At 35.6% G+C, this 21081-nt stretch overlaps 2 protein-coding genes across 2 annotated transcripts in view; one reads left to right on the top strand and one right to left on the bottom strand.

Moving 5' to 3' along the window:
* The window catches only part of RASGRP1 (RAS guanyl releasing protein 1), a 78393-nt gene extending 73567 nt beyond the window's left edge, over window positions 1-4826 (top strand). Inside the window, exon 17 of the mRNA XM_045901753.3 lies at window positions 3362-4826. Within this exon, the coding sequence (XP_045757709.2) occupies window positions 3362-3496 (135 nt within the window). The 3' untranslated portion in view covers window positions 3497-4826. The remainder of the gene's footprint in view (window positions 1-3361) is intronic.
* A 4534-nt stretch (window positions 4827-9360) lies between these two features.
* The window catches only part of FAM98B (family with sequence similarity 98 member B), a 34045-nt gene continuing 22324 nt past the window's right edge, over window positions 9361-21081 (bottom strand). Inside the window, exons 7-8 of the mRNA XM_045900381.3 lie at window positions 12436-12603; window positions 9361-10151 (exon numbers count right to left, since the gene is read on the bottom strand). Coding sequence (XP_045756337.1) covers window positions 9765-10151; window positions 12436-12603 — 555 coding nt within the window. The 3' untranslated portion in view covers window positions 9361-9764. The remainder of the gene's footprint in view (window positions 10152-12435; window positions 12604-21081) is intronic.

The following is a 21081-nucleotide window of genomic DNA, read 5'->3' on the forward strand; positions in this document are numbered from 1 at the left end:
CAAGGAAAATGGGGCATAGCCATACTTAGGTCAAACAAAACAGACTTCAAGCCAAAAATGTTAACAAGAGACAAAAGGTCATTATATAATGGTAAAAGGCTTGATACATCAACAAGATATAACAGTTGTAATATATATGCACTCAACACTGGGCTTCACTGGTGAAACCTACCAAACATTCAAAGAAGAATTAACACCAATCCTTCTCAAACTCTTCCAAAAAATTGAGGGAATACTTCCAAACTTATTCTATAAGAAGAGCATTACCCTGATACCAGAGCCAGATTAGGACACCATAAGAAAACTATAGCCCAATACTGCTGATGAGTACAAATGCAAACATTCTCAACAAAATATTATCAAACTCAAAATAGAGGATTATACACCATGACCAAATGTGATTTATCCCTTGGATGCAAACATAGGTCAACATATACAAATCAATAAATGTAATACATCATATTAGTAAAATGAAAGAAAAACCGCATGATCATCTCAATAGAGGCAGAAAAGGCATTTGACAAAATATAACACCCTTTCAAATTAAAAACAAAACAAAACAGCAGCAGATCAGGTATAGAAGGAACAGACCTCCACATAATAAGGGCCCAAAACGACAAACCCATAGCTAAGATACTCAGTGGAAAAAAAGTTAAAGCTTTTTCTCAAGATCAGAAACAAGACACAAGGAGGCTTACTCTCATCACTCTTATTCAACACATCACTAAAAATCTTAGAGTGATTAAGCAAGACAAAGAAATAAATAACATCCAAATCAGGAAAGAAGTAAAACTGTCACTATTTGCAAATGACATGAGTCTGTATTTATAAAATCGCCAAAAGAACCAAAATACTGTTGGAACTAATCAAAAATTTAGGTATAGTTGCAGGCTACAAAATCAACATACAGAAATCAGCTGCGTTTCTACACACTAAGGATGAAATATCTGAAAAAGAAATAAAACTATCCTATTCATAATAGCACCAAAAGCAATGAAATACTTTGGAATATATTTAACCAAGGAAGTGAAAGATCTGTACAATTTGAAAACAAGATTTGGCTGAAAGAAATCGAAGACAGAAACAAATGGAAAGATACCCCATGTTCATGACCAGAAGAACTGTTAAAATGTCCATACTACCCAAAGCCATCTACAGATTTAATGCAATCTCTATTAAAATACCAATAGCATTCTTTACAGAAATAGAAAAAAAAAAAAATCCTAAAATCTGTACGGAACCACAAAAGAACAAAGCTGGAGATACCATACTTCCTGATTTCAAACTACACTCAAAGCTACAGTAATAAAACCAGTATGGTACTGGCACAAAAACTAACACATAGACCAATGGAAGAATAAAGAGAGCCCAGAATTACAACTTGCTTATGCAGTGAGCTAATATTTGATAAGGGTACCAAGAGCACCCAAGGGGGAAAGGATAGTCTCTTCAACAAATAGAGACTACATCAAACTTAAAAGCTTTTGCACAGCGAAAGAACACAATGAAAAAGCAATATACAGAATGGGAGAAAATTTTTGCAAACCATAAACTGGATAAAGGGGTTGATATCCAAATTATATAAAGAATTCATACAACTCAACAACAACAAAATCTGATTTAGAAATGGGCAGAAGAACTAAAGAGACATTTTTCTAAAGAATACATACAAATGGCCAACAGGTACATAAAAAGATGCTCAATATCGCTAATCATCAAGGAAATGCAAATCAAAACACGATGAGCTATCAACTCACACCTGTTAGAATGGTTAGCATCAAGAAAACAAGATAGCAAGTGCTTGCTAGGATGTGCTGAAAAGGGAACCCTTGTGCCCTGTTGGTGAAAATGTAAATTGGTGCAGCCACTATGGGACACAGCGTGGAAGTTCCTCAAATATTAAAAGCAAAACTATCATATTATCCAGCAATTCCACTTCTGGGTATTTATCTGAAGAACACAAAAATACTAACTCAAAAAGACAGATACACCCCCATGTTCACTGCAGCATTATTTACAATAGGCAAGATATGGAAACAACCCAAGTGTCCATACCTCATCAATGAATGGACAACGACAATGTGTATATACACACACACACACAATGGAGTATCATTCAGCCATGAGAAGGGAATTTGCAACAACATGGATGGACCTCAAACACATTATGCTAAGTGAGACAAGACAGAGCAAGACAGGTACTGTATGACTTCACTTATATATGGAATTTTAAAAAGCCAAACTTGCAAAAACAGATTAAAATGGTGGTTATGGGGCGCCTGGGTGGCTGAGTTGGTTAAGCGTCTGCCTTCGGCTTAAGTCATGATCCCAGGGTCCTGGGATCAAGTCCCGTATCAGGCTCCCTGCTCAGCGGGGAGGCTGCTTCTCCCTCTCTCTCTGCCTTTCCCCCCAGCTTGTGTTCTCTCTCTCTTGCTCACTCTCAAATAAATAAAAATAATAAAATAAAATGGCGGTTACCAGGGGAAGGATGGGAGGTACAGATGTTGTTTAAGGGTACCAACTTACAACGAGTGGTAAATAAGCCTGAAAGATACAATGCATGGTACAATGAACAATAAACAATACTGTACTATAATCCTCAAACCTGCTGAGTCCAGAACTTAAATTATTCCAATTACTAAAAAGGATATTATAACAATGAAAGGTGCTGATTGTCTTTACAATGGCAGTATTACAACATATCAAAATAACATGTTGTACATCTTAATTTATACAATGTCATAGGTCAAATATAATTCAATTTAAAAAAGGCAGTAAAAAATAAAAAAATAAAAAAAATAAAAATAAAAATAAAAAAAATAAAAAATAAAAAAATAAAAAAATAAAAAAGGCAGTAGCCTGGAAGTCAATGCCGCAGAAAATTAGATAACTAAATCCCAGTTTAGGGGGTAGGAAAAAATTCCTTATCAAAGGAGTCCATTACTTTTCAGTGATTTGGTGGGAAAAAACTTAGACTAAATGAACTATAATATTTCATATGACAGTATTCTGAGTCACTGTTTTCATACCTCAGACCTGATGAGAGACTCCATTTCTGCCAAGTTTAGGTCTCCCACTATACAGCATCCAAAGGTTTTATATCCACCTCTTGTCTGGGAATGGTTTATTCTGCCTGCTAGCCATCTTGATATGATAACAAAAACTAATTGCTGTTTGCACATGCTCACTTGACATTAAACTTGTTATTTTCTATTCAGAGCAAAATAAACGTCTTGAAAAGTTTTTAATTCTCAGCCATAGTGCATAGAAAACGCCAATCAAGTGTAGTACTCCCAATATTGTAACTGATTTGCTATTCATTGCTGCTTTATTAACATACCTCATTCTCCTTTCCCTTTAGGAAATAAATACCCTGAAAGCAGATAATGACGCTCTAAAGATCCAACTGAAATATGCACAGAAGAAAATAGAAACCCTCCAACTTGCAAGAAGCAATCATGTCTTAGCTCAAATGGAGCACGGTGACTGTTCTTAGCCCAGAAACTGAAGAAGCACAATATGTAGAGGAGTATATCAGAGATCTCTTAACTAAAATGAGTAACACAAACACCTGGGGAACCTTAGATCGACCAGTTATTTTAAAAGGGTACTTTAAAACAGAAAAGCTTTTTTTTTTTTTTTTACTTGAAAGACTCCTCATGAGTGGAACTGTCTTCTCTTCCAGTCAGCTGAGTCAAAGGGTAGGAAGGCTGAAGAATGCAGAATTTTTGCCATTCACACCATAAACTTTTTTTTCCCCTGGAACTAATACCAACAGCTTGATAAAAATAGGACTACAGATTTCTGACAAGGTTGCTTCTCCTACGTGGCCTGTGTAGCTACTTCTTCCTCAGAACTAAAATCCCTGGAAAATTAATTTGCTTCCTTCTGTGGGTTTTCTGTGAACTGAAAGATTTATTTTGTTCCATCCAAAGCTTGCTTACCGTGGGAAGAGACTCACATTCCAAAAATAGACTCACTTCCTCTATATTCCAGAATTCTTTTCGAATCCGGTTCCCACTTCACTACCTCAGATATCTAATCAATTAGCCTTCTCCCACTCCTTCCTCACTAGGCTCATACTCAAATGAGGATATCTCATTTAAGGTTAAATTTAAGGTTGTCCTTTCCCTGTAGCTTTTGTCTTTAATCCAACAGTTCTAAGAAAACTAGCAAGTAAAGAACTTTGAAGTTGTGCATGAAATTGATATAGTTCAAAGTTCAAAACAATGAGGATATCTATCTAGAAGTAAACTTCTAGAGATGGAGCCACAAATTTGGGGGTGGGGGAGGGGACTAAGACATTATCCAATTACAGGTCAACTCACAGTTTTAGTCTCACAGTCGTAAGTAGGCAAACTAAACACCTGGAAACATAGCTAATACCACCTAATACATGACCGGCCAGGTAGCTAAAAAAAACCTGCCAATGTGGTATTTGTCCTCATATACCTACATTGGGATAGAATTAGGAATTTATGGACTTTTGAAAGAATCTGTTTAACTTTTCATGTGCCATCTTTATCTTTTTTTTGTTTTTTTGAAGTAACTATTTTGAACTGATTTTGTGCTATACTGTCTTCACTATTAATATTATTTAGAAATAAGCTAACTGGATCAGAGGCCTCAATAAGACCTGAGAACGTGTATATGTGTATATATTATGTATATACAATATCAAGCATGCATGTGACTTGGAATTTTGTTTCCTCCTTCATAAAATGTGGGGGTGAATTAAACAACTTTGTCATTTACACAAATCCACAAAGTTAGTTTGTTACAAGATAAAGAAATTGCTCACAATGTAAGATGTACTGTTCAGCAAAATCACAATTGAGTCCTATGAGTTTTCTATTAATGAAGGTTAATGATAAATGGGCTCATTAAATTGGGCAACTGTTTACAAACTCCCGATCTATATGATTTCTCTAAAAAGTTCATATAATCACTTTCTTTTTGAGGGGAACTTACCTTCCATGCTTGGAAAGCTTGGTACCAAGCATACTTGAAATTCATACGCAAGTTGACCAACTGCCAAGAACATAATCTCAACAATTAAAAGTTCGAAACCTAAAACCAACACCACCAAATCTTATTCAGAATACAAAGTATATACAGTGTAATTTCCTTGGAGGATTCAGATCATTTAAGAAGTTTATCTGATGAAAGACCAGTTTCCATTTGCATATACCTCCTTGTACTAAGCTTTAGTGACAAAACTAGTGAGTGGCTTTCAGTTAGTGTTTTAAAGAATTACTTTATGCACAAATTTACCCTTTCCTAATTCCAAACTCAGAAATCCCCAGAGCAGGCTGCTTAGGTCCATCACCTGGTATATAAGTTAAGAAGCACTTTGTCCACATAAGTAGCAAACATGAATTTATGATAATCTTTAAAATTCATGTTCTTCACTATTATTCTTTCCCTCTGATACAGACCAAAGGTGGTACAGCTCAGTTTCTTTATAAACACAGTCATGTAACACAATTTTTCATTCTCCTTATCCTCCATCCAAAAATACAGACCCCAGTTAACTCCTGTGTACATATTCTGTAATCCTAAAATTCCAAAGGTCAGAGCTCCCTTAATCAAATTAATATGGCTAGAGGGTCTTAAGCATTCCAGAATTTATCACTAAAATGGGCAAGAAGCAGTAGTTTTATCACAAGTTTTTACAGTCCAGCAAGGGCCAAAGACGAATAGCATGTAAATTAATATTTGCATTGAGCTACATGGGATTAGTAGAATCTACAGAAATAATCTGGAAAAAATTTTTGGTTTGTCAAGCCTATGACACAAACTTTTATGTCTTATACTGACTTGAAATATGTTTGAGCACATATTTATCTGTCAAAACAAGGACAGATCTTGTTTTGTCAACAGCAATGTCACTTATTTTCTTTGGTAACTGACTTGCCTTTTTACTGACCGTTTGTGAATTTCTGTCTAAGGATCTATAATGTAAAAGAACTGCAAGGAAAAAACAAGTGTACAGATTGTAAAGGGTTTTTTTTTTTTTTGATACCTAATGTAAGTTTTCTTTGTGTAATATTTATATGATAAAAGACATTAGGATCCCTACCACATAGCTGTCTTGTGTTTCTTCTAGTTCATGAATATGTAGAAGCTTCTCTTAAAAAATCTATAATCCACAGCTGACAATACTTGCCTATTCTATTAACCAAACTGGGTATTCCTGGAAGGAAAAGCAAAGCAATTATTCAGTGTAAGTTTTTCTCAATCTTTTTATAACATGAAGTAACAGTACAGAAATATTCAACCTTTTCCTATCTTACTGCATAAGGACTTACAGCGGTCCCCAAATATTAAGTCTATAAATAACTTATGAAGGAGACAAATTTAAGGTTGTCCTTTCTCTGTAGCTTTTGTCTTCAACAGTTCTAAGAAAACCAGCAAGTAAACAACTTTGAAGTTGTGCATGAAATTGATATAGTTCAGTCCAATGTAGACCACCCAGAGCAATTCATTTGTGTTCATGACTACTCAGAGTGATTAAGAGATAGCTATGACTTCCTCTTAATCCCCAGCCAACTTCTGTTTAACCAGACCAATGAAGAGGGGGGGTAAATTCCAATCACTCAAATTCCACTATGGAATGCATTCTGGTACATTTGGATGTGGGTGTATTTATCCTTTTGGCAATTCGTATCCTTTTGGCATACAAAATAAGTCACAATGACAACCTGCCCCTGAAGGAGAGATTAAACTGCCTCCTTTCTTTCATCCCCAGATTCCATCCCAAATTTATCTATCCTGTGCTTCTTATAAAGTATCATCTCATTGCTCAGAACATTTCCTGGTCACAAATCTTTTCTGGGTTATCATACCTTCTTCTGACATAAATAAAGGTAATTAAGTGTTCTTGGTTTAAAATATTTTTTCTCTTTAGTGAAGCAAGGTTTCCCTGATCTGCAGAACACAAGGCCATAGGTTCAAAGAAAACATCTCACCCTTCTGCTGAGAGCTATGTGTAAAATGGATGGAGACACACATTCTTTGTAAGGTCCAGATAAGAGATTAGTTACTTTAACCCAGAATCTCTCAGTAAAGTCATGTCTAGGGCGCCTGGGTGGCTCAGTTGGTTAAGCGACTGCCTTCGGCTCAGGTCATGATCCTGGAGTCCCGGGATCGAGTCCCACATCAGGCTCCCTGCTCAGCAGGGAGTCTGCTTCTCCCTCTGACCCTCCTCCCGCTCATGCTCTCTGTCTCTCATTGTCTCCCTCGCAAAAAAAAAAATCTTAAAAAAAAAAAAAAAGCCATGTCTATAGGTGCTATTAAGATACCAAAGGCTAGACTAAGGCAGGGAGGGGGGAAAAAAAGTGGGGGGGGGGGGGAGGAAGATAAATGAGGTAATAGGGGAAAATGAAACTGAGAACCGGGCAAAAAGGAATGAAGAGGAGGTCCATAAAAAGGTTTAGATTGTAGGAAGCAGTGAAGTACCATTCATCATACTCTGCATTTGTACTGCACTCAATTTATAAAACATTTTCATATTATGGCTGTTGACATCAAAGCCCCAAATTGCCTATTGCTAGTCTAGCTATTGCTCAGCACACACTTCTACAAAACAAATTTTTACTTAAAAAAGAATATCATGGGGGCGCCTGGGTGGCTCAGTCGGTTAAGCGGCTGCCTTCGGCTCAGGTCATGATCCCAGAGTCCTGGGATCGAGTCCTGCATCAGGCTCCTTGCTCAGTGGGGAGTCTGTTTCTCCCTCTCCCTGCCTCTCTGCCTACTTGTGCGCTCTCTCTCTCTAATAAATAAATAAAATCTTTAAAAAAAAAAAATATATGAAAATCCTACCTTCCAGGGAAGAAAAAGATTAGGGTCTAGATCACCCTGCTTATCATTCAAGTGAAGTTTATGAGAATGTATAAATAGGAGTGGTTCCAGCTCCAATATGATCCCAGGAGCAAGCGATAAAACTGGATAAGGTTTACAGCAAGTATAGTGGATAACTCAACAGCACTCCTATGAAGGTACAAGGAAATCTTACAGAAATGGATAAATTAATGTTTCTGCCATTGTTTACCACAAACCTTGAGTGATAAAAGTTGAAAGTAGTTGTAAACCCCTTCTATATCAGCAACTATACTCCAGTAGTCTTTGATTAAATATTTTTAAAAATTATTTATTTTTCAGAATTCATAGCTATTGAAAAGAATGTTTTAATTACAGAAAGCCTTTTTTTCCCAACTATCACAAATGAAATTAAGTATCTTCATTAAATATAAACACATTTTTAAAATCTATTTTACAAATAACCTAAAGTTTGTTTTCCTGTCCTGAACAAATTTCTTTGAAGAGTTAGCTTGAAAAATACATGGCAAAGACTGCAGTATACACAATATTTAAAGTTTTAACATTTTAGTTTTCACTACAGGGTTTACTGTAAAGCAAAACAAAACAACAACAATGAAACTGCCAAATATCAAATACCATGTGTCCACTGGTAATCAGCTTTCTATCTGTTGAGTTTGCTAGATCAAAGAAAGTTGTTATGCACAGGTGTCAACCAAGAGCCCACACTGGGATACATATTTTACAGTGGGAATGAAAAAATGTGTGTGACTATCTTATCTAACTCTCTATACTAAGAGAAAAATGCATTAAACCATCACAACAAGCCCTCAATAAATGGCACTTGTACTTACGTCTTTATGAAACAATCTGAGAAGAGTGCAAGTGTCCCATTCCTCATTTGACAAATGAGGACAAATCAATCCTTGAGAGCTATGGTCATTTCAGCCCATAGAACCCCTGGGCTACCATGATTCAAATTCACAACTCTTGATCTCCAAACCTTTACCTGCTCCAACCACCAAACCACATGTAACCACTCCCTAACCCTGTTTCCCAAATCGAGCTATGAATCAGAATTTCCAAGGGATGCCCTGATCCTACCTCTGATGGACTGAAACTGGCAATTACTGCCCTGATCCTGAGCAATACAGCTCAGCCTGCCTTTTAATATTCAAACACCTAAGGTGATGGCACAAATGAAGAGACCAGTTTATATGAGTATTATTTACATCACCATGTAAAATTATTGCTTGTCCTTATCCCTTTAGGGTAATTCTGACCTCAGTCTTTAACTTTGCTTTGTTAAACAAAATCACAGATTTCAAATCCACCTGGAAAATAAATCAAATATACATAGCAAAAAGTAGGCTTGAGCTTCAATTAATGGAACTTTAACAGAAACCTGGTCAGAGGAACTGCTGCCTATAAAAGAACAAACAAGTCATGACAACTACCTATTGAACACAACTATCAGACCAGTCCCTTTCCCTATTTCATAAAGTATAATTATCAAATACAAAACACGGCACAGGAATACAGATGAGGCAACAGTCTATATTCCTTTCCATTACAAGTCGGGTTATTTATGTGTTTCAAACCTGAATAAAATACAGGTAACAATCTAAATTCAATCATGACAATAAAATACTTTCCATTTTCTAAGTCTGATGGAAATATTTACATTTTTAAAAATAATTTTTGCTCATTTTTTGTTTTTTAAAAAGACATGCTCAAGGGTACACAGAATATGGAAAAATCATCACTCTAAGAGATCAGATGGTAGTATAAAACAATGCTCTTACAGATTAACCCAATTCAAGAATGGTATCAGGGAATCTAACATGGTGTTTACTTCAAAGATGACATTCAAGTATGTTATTTAGAACACTACACCTAATGTCTCTGCCAAGAAAAGCACTGCTATCTAATTTTGGTAGTTTTTAGTATCTTCTATATCCACCCCCACCTCCTCCATAAGGATCTCCATAACCTCTTCCACCATAGCCCCCTCTTCCACCATAGCCCCCTCCTCTTCCACCATAATCTCCCCTCCCTCCATAATCTCCTCTGCCTTGGAAACCTCCTCCTCTACTACCCCCTCCCCCGCTTCCTCCCCACCCTCCTCCTCCTCCACCACCTCCCCAACCTCCCCCACCTCCCCAGCCACCTCTTCCACCCCCACCACCTCCTCGACCACCCCCACCTCCACCACCCCAACCACCCCTTCCGCCGCCTTCTTGTCTCTTTTGCCAAGGGGGCATTTCAGGGGGCGGTGGTTCGATTTCATTTGGCCGTCCTCCTCTGTCAGGCACCCTTCCCATCAGCACCTGTGTGAAGAGACATTGTCCTTCAGGTTCTAATATTTTAGAAATTACAATTTACATAAAGGATTCAAGTGATATTGAACTTACTGTTCTAATAAAGAAACAGAAGCCAAATATTTAAGGACATGAAAGCATCAGACATGTAACGCGAATTAATACTGAAAATATAAATGTGATGTGTGACAAATTCCTCACAGTGTAGATTACTTTTAAACAATCTGGGGAATATTGCTGAAACTTAAGGGCTTGTTAATTTTCTTTTGTTCAAATTTGTTTCAAATTCTGGAATAAATGCAGTACCCACCATACTAAAATATTTTTACCAACATATTTTCAATATACATAAATTATATACCCTATATTCATTAACTTCATATCTATTTATACAACAACTCTGGACTTCCCACTGCCATTCATTTGGTCATGGATTATCTAACAAAAAATTATATTCCTAAACATGTATTATTTTAAAAGTATTAAGTATATATGGTAACATGTGAATTTAATGAGATGTCAGAGATGAGTATGACTATAATCCAAGGTATCCCTCTAGAGATACAAGAATTCTCAATGAACTATTCCTTTCTTAGGAAACTTAAGCTCACTAACTTTCAATGATGATACTAGTTACTATATTATCATAGAGAAAATAAAGTCTTGATAGGCCCTCATAACGATTCTTCACAATACTTGAAGGATAAGCCAGGGAAGAGTTTGGTTTAATCCCCAGCCTTCTGTAGAAAGGAGCTACTTTATATGCCCATAAATACAGACAGACACTGCTGAGGAAGTTAAGTGAGGAGACTAGCTTCCTGCTCATCTCTTTCAGGAAAGAAGGTAAAACAGTAACTGCCTCAACCAAAATGACCTACAAATCAGTTAGGTTCTACTTCCATTGATCCTCTCATCAAAACCATGTTTTAGTAATTTATGTCATAAATTAAAGACAAAAAGTACAACATCCTTACTGTGGGGGCATTGTTCGAAGAATGCAAACATTCTCTTAAAGTCACCAATAATGTTCTAATTACCAAATGCAAAAAACAGCTTTTTTTGGTTGTAATTTTCATTGGTCTCTCCACCAAACGAACATGCTATGTTGGTGGCCACGTGGGGACACTGCTCCAAGAACTGACAAGATTGCCTTCAAGTGGACTATAAATTATAACTTGGAAAAGAGATGGGCAATGTCACTTAAAGTAGAACTCTTAATCCCCTAAGACTAGATCATGACCTGATATAAGATACTAAGTAACATATTTAAAGACAGAATAGTTTCAAGAGGCAGAGGAGGTTGATCTAAAACAGAAGAGGGAGGAACAAACACTGGTAACTTAGTAATAATTAACAAGTTGACTTTATATATACCCATCCCTCTAGCAAGATATACTGTATCAAGGACACTTTTTTCACTGAGTAACAATGTTTTAAAATTGCCCAAATCCCTTCTGACTTTTTGCTCTTTCCTAATAAAGTTTGCCATAAAGTGCTCTAAATATAGAGCACATGCCAAACTGACAATCATCTAGATTACTGTCATTGCTGCTGTTGTAAAAGATTCAATCTCTCTGAGCTTGTTTAAAAGCAATGTTATTAGAGAAATGTATCTATACTCTTAATCAGAAAATGGAACCTCCAAAAGATTCAGTAACCTGCCCAAGGTGACTCCTCTATGTAAATGATAGAACTAAGATAGGAATCCAGACCTATAAGTCTCCAAAGCATGTACTCTTCCTTTACATCAAGGATATAAGGAACCTGTTACTACCTGAAACAACTACTACAGATTTTTACTGACAAAAAATAAATACATTCTTGGAAAGAAGGCAAATAATTCTTGCTAAAGCTATTGATAAAATCAATTCTTAATTCCTCTAATTCAAATAGATTTATTTTTGATTTATGAATACAGAGACTCAAATGAACATGCACACACAAAACATAACTAAGGCTGGATGAACTGAAATACTATCACCACTCTATTCTAGGAGTTTACCAGGGTGAAAGAGAAAAATGGATTGAAATCTATAAAAACGGGCGCCTGGGTGGCTCAGTTGGTTAAGCGACTGCCTTCGGCTCAGGTCATGATCCTGGAGTCCCGGGATCGAGTCCCGCATCGGGCTCCCTGCTCAGCAGGGAGTCTGCTTCTCCCTCTGACCCTCCCCCCCCGTGCTCTCTCTCTCTCTCTCAAATAAATAAATAAAATCTTAAAAAAAAAAAAATCTATAAAAACACCAAATGAGGATATTATACATTCATTCTCCACTGTATTGAAAGAAAAACCAACCTTATTAATGGCACATGCCGTATTCTCACGGCTGGAGCCACTACTTGTTCTAATGATCTTGGACAGATCTTCACGAGCAGCAAGTAGATGTGCCAGTGTAATCGTTGTCTTGGGTGATAAAGCATAACGCTTAGGCTGGTAAATTCTTGCTATGTCATCTGTTTTTACCTAAATAACAAAAGATAGGGGGAAAAAGAGCCAAAGAACATTTCAATGAAAGAACAATGGCAATCATCATCTTCAGAAAGAAAAAAGAGATAATGCACAAGCAAAGAAACAGAAAAGAGCAAAACATTTAAATATCTCATCATTTGTATGCAGAATGAAAAAAAGAGACCAACAGATGCCAAAAGAATACATAACTACCAATAACAAGTCATTAAAAAATAACACAAAGAAAGATTCCATCAATATTAGCTAACAACAAAATACCTAAAAACAGCCTTAACCAAAAACACATATAGGACCTTTAAGAAGGAAACATCAGTAAAGCTTATAAAAACAAAAAGAAAACTTGAATGAATTGAGAAAAATGCCAAGTTTCTGGATAGGGACATTGAGTATTGTCATTTTCCCCCCAAATTAACTTATACATTTATTGTAATACTAATGGAATGGTTTTTGAGAGGATGGGGGGGGAAAAAAGGAATCTAAAGTTAATCCAGAAACTAAATATGTAATTACAACAAAAAGAATTTTGAGAAATAAGAGTTCTACCAGATATTAGTATGTAATATGAAATCATCATCACTGTCTTAACAGTTAACATTCCTTGAGTACTTATTAAACGTGCCAGGATACTGTCCACTTAATAGTCATTTCTTTAATCCTTAAAACATCCTTTTAGAGTGGTTGCTTTTATTATCCCCTTTTGCAGATAGAAAAAGAAATGAGACCTGGAAAGCTTAAACAGTTTCCCCAAAATACACAGAGTCCCAGTTTTGCCTACCTACTAATAAAGGTTCTAGCTGACCCCCAGGCAAAGGTACAGATAACAATATACTATCCTACCTCAGTCTAATTAAATGGAACTTGGGGGAAAAAATAGACTGATGAAACAAAACAGGCAATTAAAATTCAGAGCTTCATATATATATGACTGCAATGACAAAGGAGGTATCAAAGATCAGTGAGAAATGGGGGGCGGGAAGTAAAAAAAAAAAATCAGTGAGAAAAGGGATGGATGAATTTTTAAATGATGTTGGAATGAACTGCTATTTATAAAAAAAAAAAGGAACAATAAGGCACACCATATAACAAAGAGAATTCCAAATACAATAAAGAGTTCACTGTTTAAGGTTTTAATTTAAATTGAAAAACTTAACTATATTACAAAGATTAAAATTTCTATACATCAAAAACATAAAACAAAAAAACTGGTGAAAATATTTTCAACAAATAAAGCAACTAGCTAACTTCCTTAATATATAAAAAGACCAAAAGGAAAACGGGAAGATCCTAAGGGGGAAAAAAGACAAGACACAAAAAGAAATTTCAAAACAAGAGGAAATTCAATGGACTAATAATCTTATGAAAAAAAGTTGAACTTTACCAATAATGAAAATATACAACTTAAAACAATTTAGTCTTTTTTAACCATCACGTTAGCAACAAAACTGTTAATATTCTGAATATTAAAGAAGCTAAAGTGAGGACAAAATTTTATTTACCCTACTGGTAGTTTAAATTCATAAAAACTTTCCAGAAAACAATTTGGCCATGGGAATCAAGACCATCAAGAGTCATAACCTTTGACACAGTAAATTTCCACTTAGGAATCCACCATAAGAATATAGCTTGCAATTTACAAATAAAAATTACATACATTAATATTCCTAGTAGTAGTTAATACAGGAAAAAATGTCTAAAATATATGATAAAATATATGATAAAATATAATGCGGCCATAAAAAGGATACTGAAAGGAAGTACTGCTACATTCAACAACAATGAATGAACCTTGAAAGCATTATGCTAAGCCACCAGACATAAAAAGCCACATACTATATGATTCCACTTATATGAACTGTCAGAATAAGTAAATCCAAAAAGCTTTTACCGAAGCAGATCATAGTAGCAGCTGTCAGGGAAGGGAGATATGGAGTTTTGGGGTGACTGCCAATGGGTTCCTTTTGAGGGTGATGGAAATGTTTTGGAACTAGACAGTAGTAATACAAAATTACAGTGAATATACTAAAAAACACCAAATTGTACATTTTAAGATGGTGAATTTTACTGCAAAAAAATTAATTAAAAATTAATTTTAAGAAGAATATTAAAATAAAACTTTTAGAGGTATGGGACAATGATCACAATAGAATCAGTGAAAAAAAGCAAACTATAACATTATACTCAGTGTTATCTTAATACTAGCAAAATAATGAAGAAATCAGATTAACCATACTAATAAATATATATAATCTTTCCAAAGGGCAACTCTAGAGTATGCATCAAAACATTAAAATCTATTTATATTGTTTCATCAAGAAATTCCACTTTAGGAATATATCATGGACATGAACAAAAATTTAGCTGCTGAGCATATCATTAAAGGGCCAGACAAAATTAAAGAAAACCTCAATATCAATAGAGTATTAAACTTACTTGATAAAATATTCTACAAAGAGTTTAAATGCTGTAGAACAATATTTTATGAGTCATTCAACAATCTCAGACACATGAAATAGGGGGGAAATGATAATGATATTTAAATTTAACAAGAAAACTCAGGGTACAATTGCATACATTCATATAATTAATTGAAAAGGATCAACTGAAAGGACAAACCTTACCTAAAAATAGCCTAAGAAAAAGAATTTTTACAAAATCATCCAGACTAAGGAATAAAGAACAAAAAGACAACCTCCTTGACCTAAAACATGATGACAAAAAGATCAAGATGGGAAGAAAAATATCAAGGTATTTCCTAAAGGCATATTTTCTCAAAGTCCCCAAGTTTAAGGCTAGGAAAGAGTCAACATGTCCATGGGGTTTTAAATGGTGTTGGAATGAACTGCCGCTCCGATTGTTCAATGAAAACAACACATCAAAACTCATTTTGGATTTCTGTGTAAATTTAAGGTCAATAATGGAAACATCCTAAGTTAGTATGTTAAGACACTTTTAATGCACTACATTTCACAATTTTCCTTGTATTCTCAAATTCCTTTTTGCCCATTAAAATTCTATCAGGTTAAGGGGCACCTGGGTGGCTCAGTCAGTTAAGCACCTGACTTTGGCTCAGGTCATGATCTCGGGGTCCTGGGATCAAGGCCCGTATTGGGCTCCCGGCTCAGCAGGGAGTCTGTTTCTCCCTCTCCCTCTGCTCTTCCACCCCACCCACACTCGTGCGCACGCTCTCTGTCTCAAATAAATAAATAATCTTTAAAAAAAAATTCTATCATGGGCGCCTGGGTGGCTCAGTTGGTTAAGCGTCTGCGTTCGGCTCAGGTCATGATCCCAGGGTCCTGCGATCGAGCCCAGCGGGGAGCCTGCTTCTCCCTCTCCCACTCCCTCTGCTTGTGTTCCCTCTCTCGCTGTGTCTCTATCAAATAAATAAAATCTTAAAAGAAAAAATTCTATCAGATTAAACTGGAGACCCAATACATAAGCCAGCTCTATTAACGTTTCCAGAGGTCAATAAAATTGGTATCTCCCATACATCTTAACTTTATTCCATTTCTTGAGGCCCCCAATCATGTCATCTATTTCTTTGGTAACTCACAGCTCTTAGAGTATCTGCGTTTCTTGCATACAATAGTCACTCCAGTGACATGGACACACATACACATCACTGGAGTTTATCCTGGTGCACATGGAGACTACAAACAGGCTTACCCCATCTGAGAAGCTGATTAGGTATTGTGGATACAGAGATCTTCTAAAAATATTCTATACCTGATCATATAGGGTACTGAAATGCTCATCCAGAACCAGGTACATCATAATGCTTGACACATATGAGGTGCTAAATAAATGTTTATTGAAAGAAAATACATGAATGACAGTCTACAACTCTGCCTTATAGCTATTCTATTACCATGCTAAAAAAATGTTTTCTCAGAGGAGGGTTCAGATAGTGGCATAAAAGGATCCTGAAACTCACCTCCTCCCCTGGTCAAAACAAATACACAGCTACATGTGGAATAACTTCCTCAGAAAAAGTCCTGAAAACTGAATGAACAGAGCCTCCACAAGGAGGAACTAAGAGGCAGCATCAAGAGGAGTAGGAATGGCAGAGACCTCCTCTCACCAAAGGAAAAAAAAAAACAAAAAACCACACCAGGCACAGCAATCCACAGTTGGGAAAGAATCTCAAAAAGATGGAATTTCTCCCTGAGGAGTGAAGGGTTAGAGCTCAACACCAGGCACTCCAAGCCTTATATCCTGCACAAAAGAGAGAAGCCCCCCAAAAGTCAGACTTTGAAAACAGAGATTACATCCAGGAAAATCATAGAGCTACAGGTAACAGAAAACTTGTCCTTAAAGGGCTCACAGAACCCAGTGATAAAATACAGGTTGGAAAAGTACCCAGACCATGGGTAAAGGTGTCCACTTACTAGTCCTTACTTTAAATGTTAATGAAATAAATTCTCCACTCAAAACACACAGGATGGCTGAACAGATAAAAGAACAAGACCCATTTATATGCTGCCTACAAGAGACTCACTTCAGATCTAAAGATACACACATACTGAAAAGTAAATGGAATAAAAAAAAGGTATTACAGTCAAATGGAAATGGAAAGAAAGCCGGATACCCATACTTATATCAGACAAAACAGACTTTAAAACAAAGACCAGGGGCGCCTGGGTGGCTCAGCCACAGCATCTGCCTTCAGCTCAGGTCACGATCCCGGGGTCCTAGGATTAAGCCCCGTATCAGGCTCCCTGCTCAGCAAGGAGCCTGCTTCTCCCTCTCAAAATAAATAAATAAAAAATCTTAAAAACAAAACAAAAACAAAGACCATAACAAAAGATAAACAGGGGTATTACATAACAAAAAGGGGGGCAATCCAACAAGAGGATATAACATTTGTTAATATTTATGTACCCAACATAGGAGCACCTAGATATATATAAGCAAATATAACAGACATAAAAGGAGAAGTCGAGAGCAAATACAGTAATAGTGGGGGACTTTAACACACCACTTACAACTATGGATAAATCATCCAAACAGAAAAATCAACAAGGAAACATTGGCCTTAAACAACACATTAGACCAAATGGGCTTAAAAAAATATACATAGAATATTCCATACAAAAGCAGCAGAATACACATTCTTTTCAAAGGTATGTGGAACATTCCCCAGGACAGAACAGATGTTAGGCCACAAAACAAGTACCAATAAATTTAAGAAGACTGAAATAATACCATGCATCTCTTCCAGCAACACAGCACCAAACTAGAAATCAATTACAAGAAGAAAACTGGAAAAAACAAACATGTGGAAACCAAGCAACATGTATTAAACAACCAGTGAGTCAATGAAGAAATGAAAGAGAAAATTAAAAAATTATGAGATGATGAAAATGGAAACACAACATTCCAAAATCTGTGGGATACAAAAAAGCAGTTCTAAGAAGGAAGTCCATAGCAATACAGGCTTACCTCAAAAAACAAGAGAAACCTCAAATATTCTACACCTAAAGGAACTAGAAAAAAGAAGAACAAAGCCCAAAGTTAACAGAAGGAAGGAAATCATAAAGATCAGAACAGAAATAAATGCACTAGAGACTAAAAAATAAATAAAAAGACTAATGGAACAATGAACTGATTCTTTGAAGATAAACAAAATTGATAAACCTTTAGCCAGACTCATCCGGAAAAAAAGAAAGAGCCCACATAGAATTAGAAATGAAAGAGAAGTTATAATCAATAGTACCGAAATATAAAGTACCATAACAGACTATTATTGAACAATTACATGCCAATAAATTGGACAACTTAGAAGAAACTAATAAATTCCTAGAAACATGCAATCTTCCAAGACTGAACCATGAAGAAATAGAAAATATGAATACACTGAGTATTAGCAATGAAATTGAATCAGTCATCAAGAAATTCCCAACAAAAAAAGTCCAGGACCAGACAGTTTCATAGTTAAGTTCTACCAAACACTTAAAGAATTAATAGCTATTCTTCTCAAATTATTCCATAAAACTGAAGAGGATGGAATGCTTCCATACTCATTTTTAAAGGCCACCATTACCTTGAAACCAGACAAGGACACTAACAAAAAATTACAGGCCAATATCCCTGATAAACATAGACGCAAAACTCCTCAACAAATGATTAGCAAAAGGAATTCAACAATACATTAAAAATACATAATCAAGTGGGATTTATTCTACAGATGCAAGACAGTTTAACATCTGCAAATCAAACATGATATACCACGTTAACGAAATGAAAGATAAAATTGTATAATTGATCATCTCAATAGATGCAGAAAAACATCTAAAAAATTCAACATCCATTAACAATAAAAACTCTCAACAAAGTGGGTAACGTACCTCAACATAATAAAAACCATATATGACAAACCCATTGTAAACCTCACACTCAACAGTGAAAAGCTGAAAGTTTTTCCTCTAAGATCAGGAACAAAACAAGGATGCCTAATTCTTGCCACTGTTATTCAACATAGTACTGGAAGTCCTAGCCACGGGTATTAGGCAAAGGGAATAAAAAAGAAGGGATCCAAACTGAAAAGAAGAAGCAAAACTGCCATTACATGTAGATGACATGATATTATATACAGAAAACCCTAAGGACTCTACCAAAAAAACCTATAAAAACCAATAAATGAATTCAGTAAAGTTGCAGGATACAAAATTAATATACAGAAATCCGTTTTGTTTTTAAATACTAATAACAAACTATCTGAAAGAGTCTACTAAGAAAATAATTCCATTTACAACTGCATAAAAACAAAACAAAACAAAACTTAGGAATAAATTTACCAAGGAGGGGAAAGACCTGTACGATGAAAATTACAAGACAGTGATGAAAGAAACTGAAGACAACACAAATAAATGGAAAGATATACTATGCTCAAGGATTAGAATTAATATTGTTAAAATGTCCATACTACCCAAAGCAATTTACATATGCAATCTCTATAAAAACACCAATGGCATTTTTCACAGAACCAGAACACTACTACTAAAATAATACCAAAATTCATATGCAACCAGAAAAGATACCAAACAGCAAAAGCAATTGTGAGAAAGAACAAAGCTGGACGTATCACATTCCCTGATTATAAACTATACACAAGCTATAGAAATCAAAACAGTAAGGGACAAGCACAAAAACGAGACACATAGATCACCTTAACACAATAGAGAGCCCAGAAATAAACCCATGCTTGTATGGTCAATTAACATACAACAGAGGAGGAAGAATATACAATGGGGAAAGGACGGTCTTTTCAATAAATGGTGCTGGGAAAACTGGACAGCTATATGCACAAGAATGAACCTGGACTATCTTCTTACATCATGCCCAAAAATAAACTCAAAATGGATTAAAGACTTAAAATAAGAACTGAAACGATAAAATTCCTAGAAGAAAACAGTTAGTAAGCTATTTGGCATCAGTGTTAGCAGTATTTTTTTTGGATCTGTCTCCTCAGGCAAGGACAGCAAAAGCAAAAAAATAAATAAACAAATGAGACAGCATCAAACAAGAAAGCTTTTGCACAGCTAGGAAAACCAACAAAACTAAACAGCAACCTACTGAATGTGAGAAGTTATTTGCAAATGATGTTACTGATAAAGGTTTAACATCTAAAAGATGTTAGATATAAAGATACAAAAGATATAAAGAACTCATACAACTCAGTATCCAAAAAAATTAGATTAAAAAATGGTCAGAGGACCTGAAAGACATTTTTCCAAAGACATACAGCCAACAGACACATGAAAAGATGTTCAACATCACTCATCAGGAAAATACAAATCAAAACCACAGTGAGATAACACCTCACACCTGTCAGAATGGCTATTATCAAAAATACAAGAAACAACAAGCGTTGGCAAGGATATGGAGAAAAGGGAACCCTCATGCACTGTTGGTCGAAACATAACATAAATGGTGCAGGCACTGTGGAAAGCAGTATGCAGGATCCTTAAAAAATTAAAAATAGGACTACCATACGATCCAGCAATACCACTTCTGGGTATTTACCCAAAGAAAAGAAAAACACTAATTTGAAAAGATATATGCATCCCTATGTTCAATGTAGCATCATTTACAATAGCCAAGATATGGAAGTAATCTAACATCTCAGTGGACACTGACAGAGAATGGATAAAAAAGATGTGGGGAGGTTGTCTGTGTGTATACATACACATATACATAAGTAATGGAATATTATTCAGCTATAAAAAAGAATGAAGTCTTGCCATTTGTAACAACCTGGATGGATCTTGAGGGCATAATGCTAAGTGAATTAAGCCACACAAAGAGAAATACTGTATGATTTCACTTATATGTAAAATCCAAAAAGCAAACACAGAGCTTTTCAGTGTCTTGCTCTTAAATATGAACAACCAAGAACCATCCTGCATTTGAAGAAAACCACCGCAAGAAAAAAACTAAGAAAAACCAACAAAAAATTACCCTGGAGGAAACAGA

This window comes from Mirounga angustirostris, unplaced genomic scaffold (assembly GCF_029215605.1).
Source record: "Mirounga angustirostris isolate CCGP_5_RB_7025 unplaced genomic scaffold, mMirAng1.0.hap1 SCAF_9, whole genome shotgun sequence".
NCBI lineage: Eukaryota > Metazoa > Chordata > Mammalia > Carnivora > Phocidae > Mirounga > Mirounga angustirostris.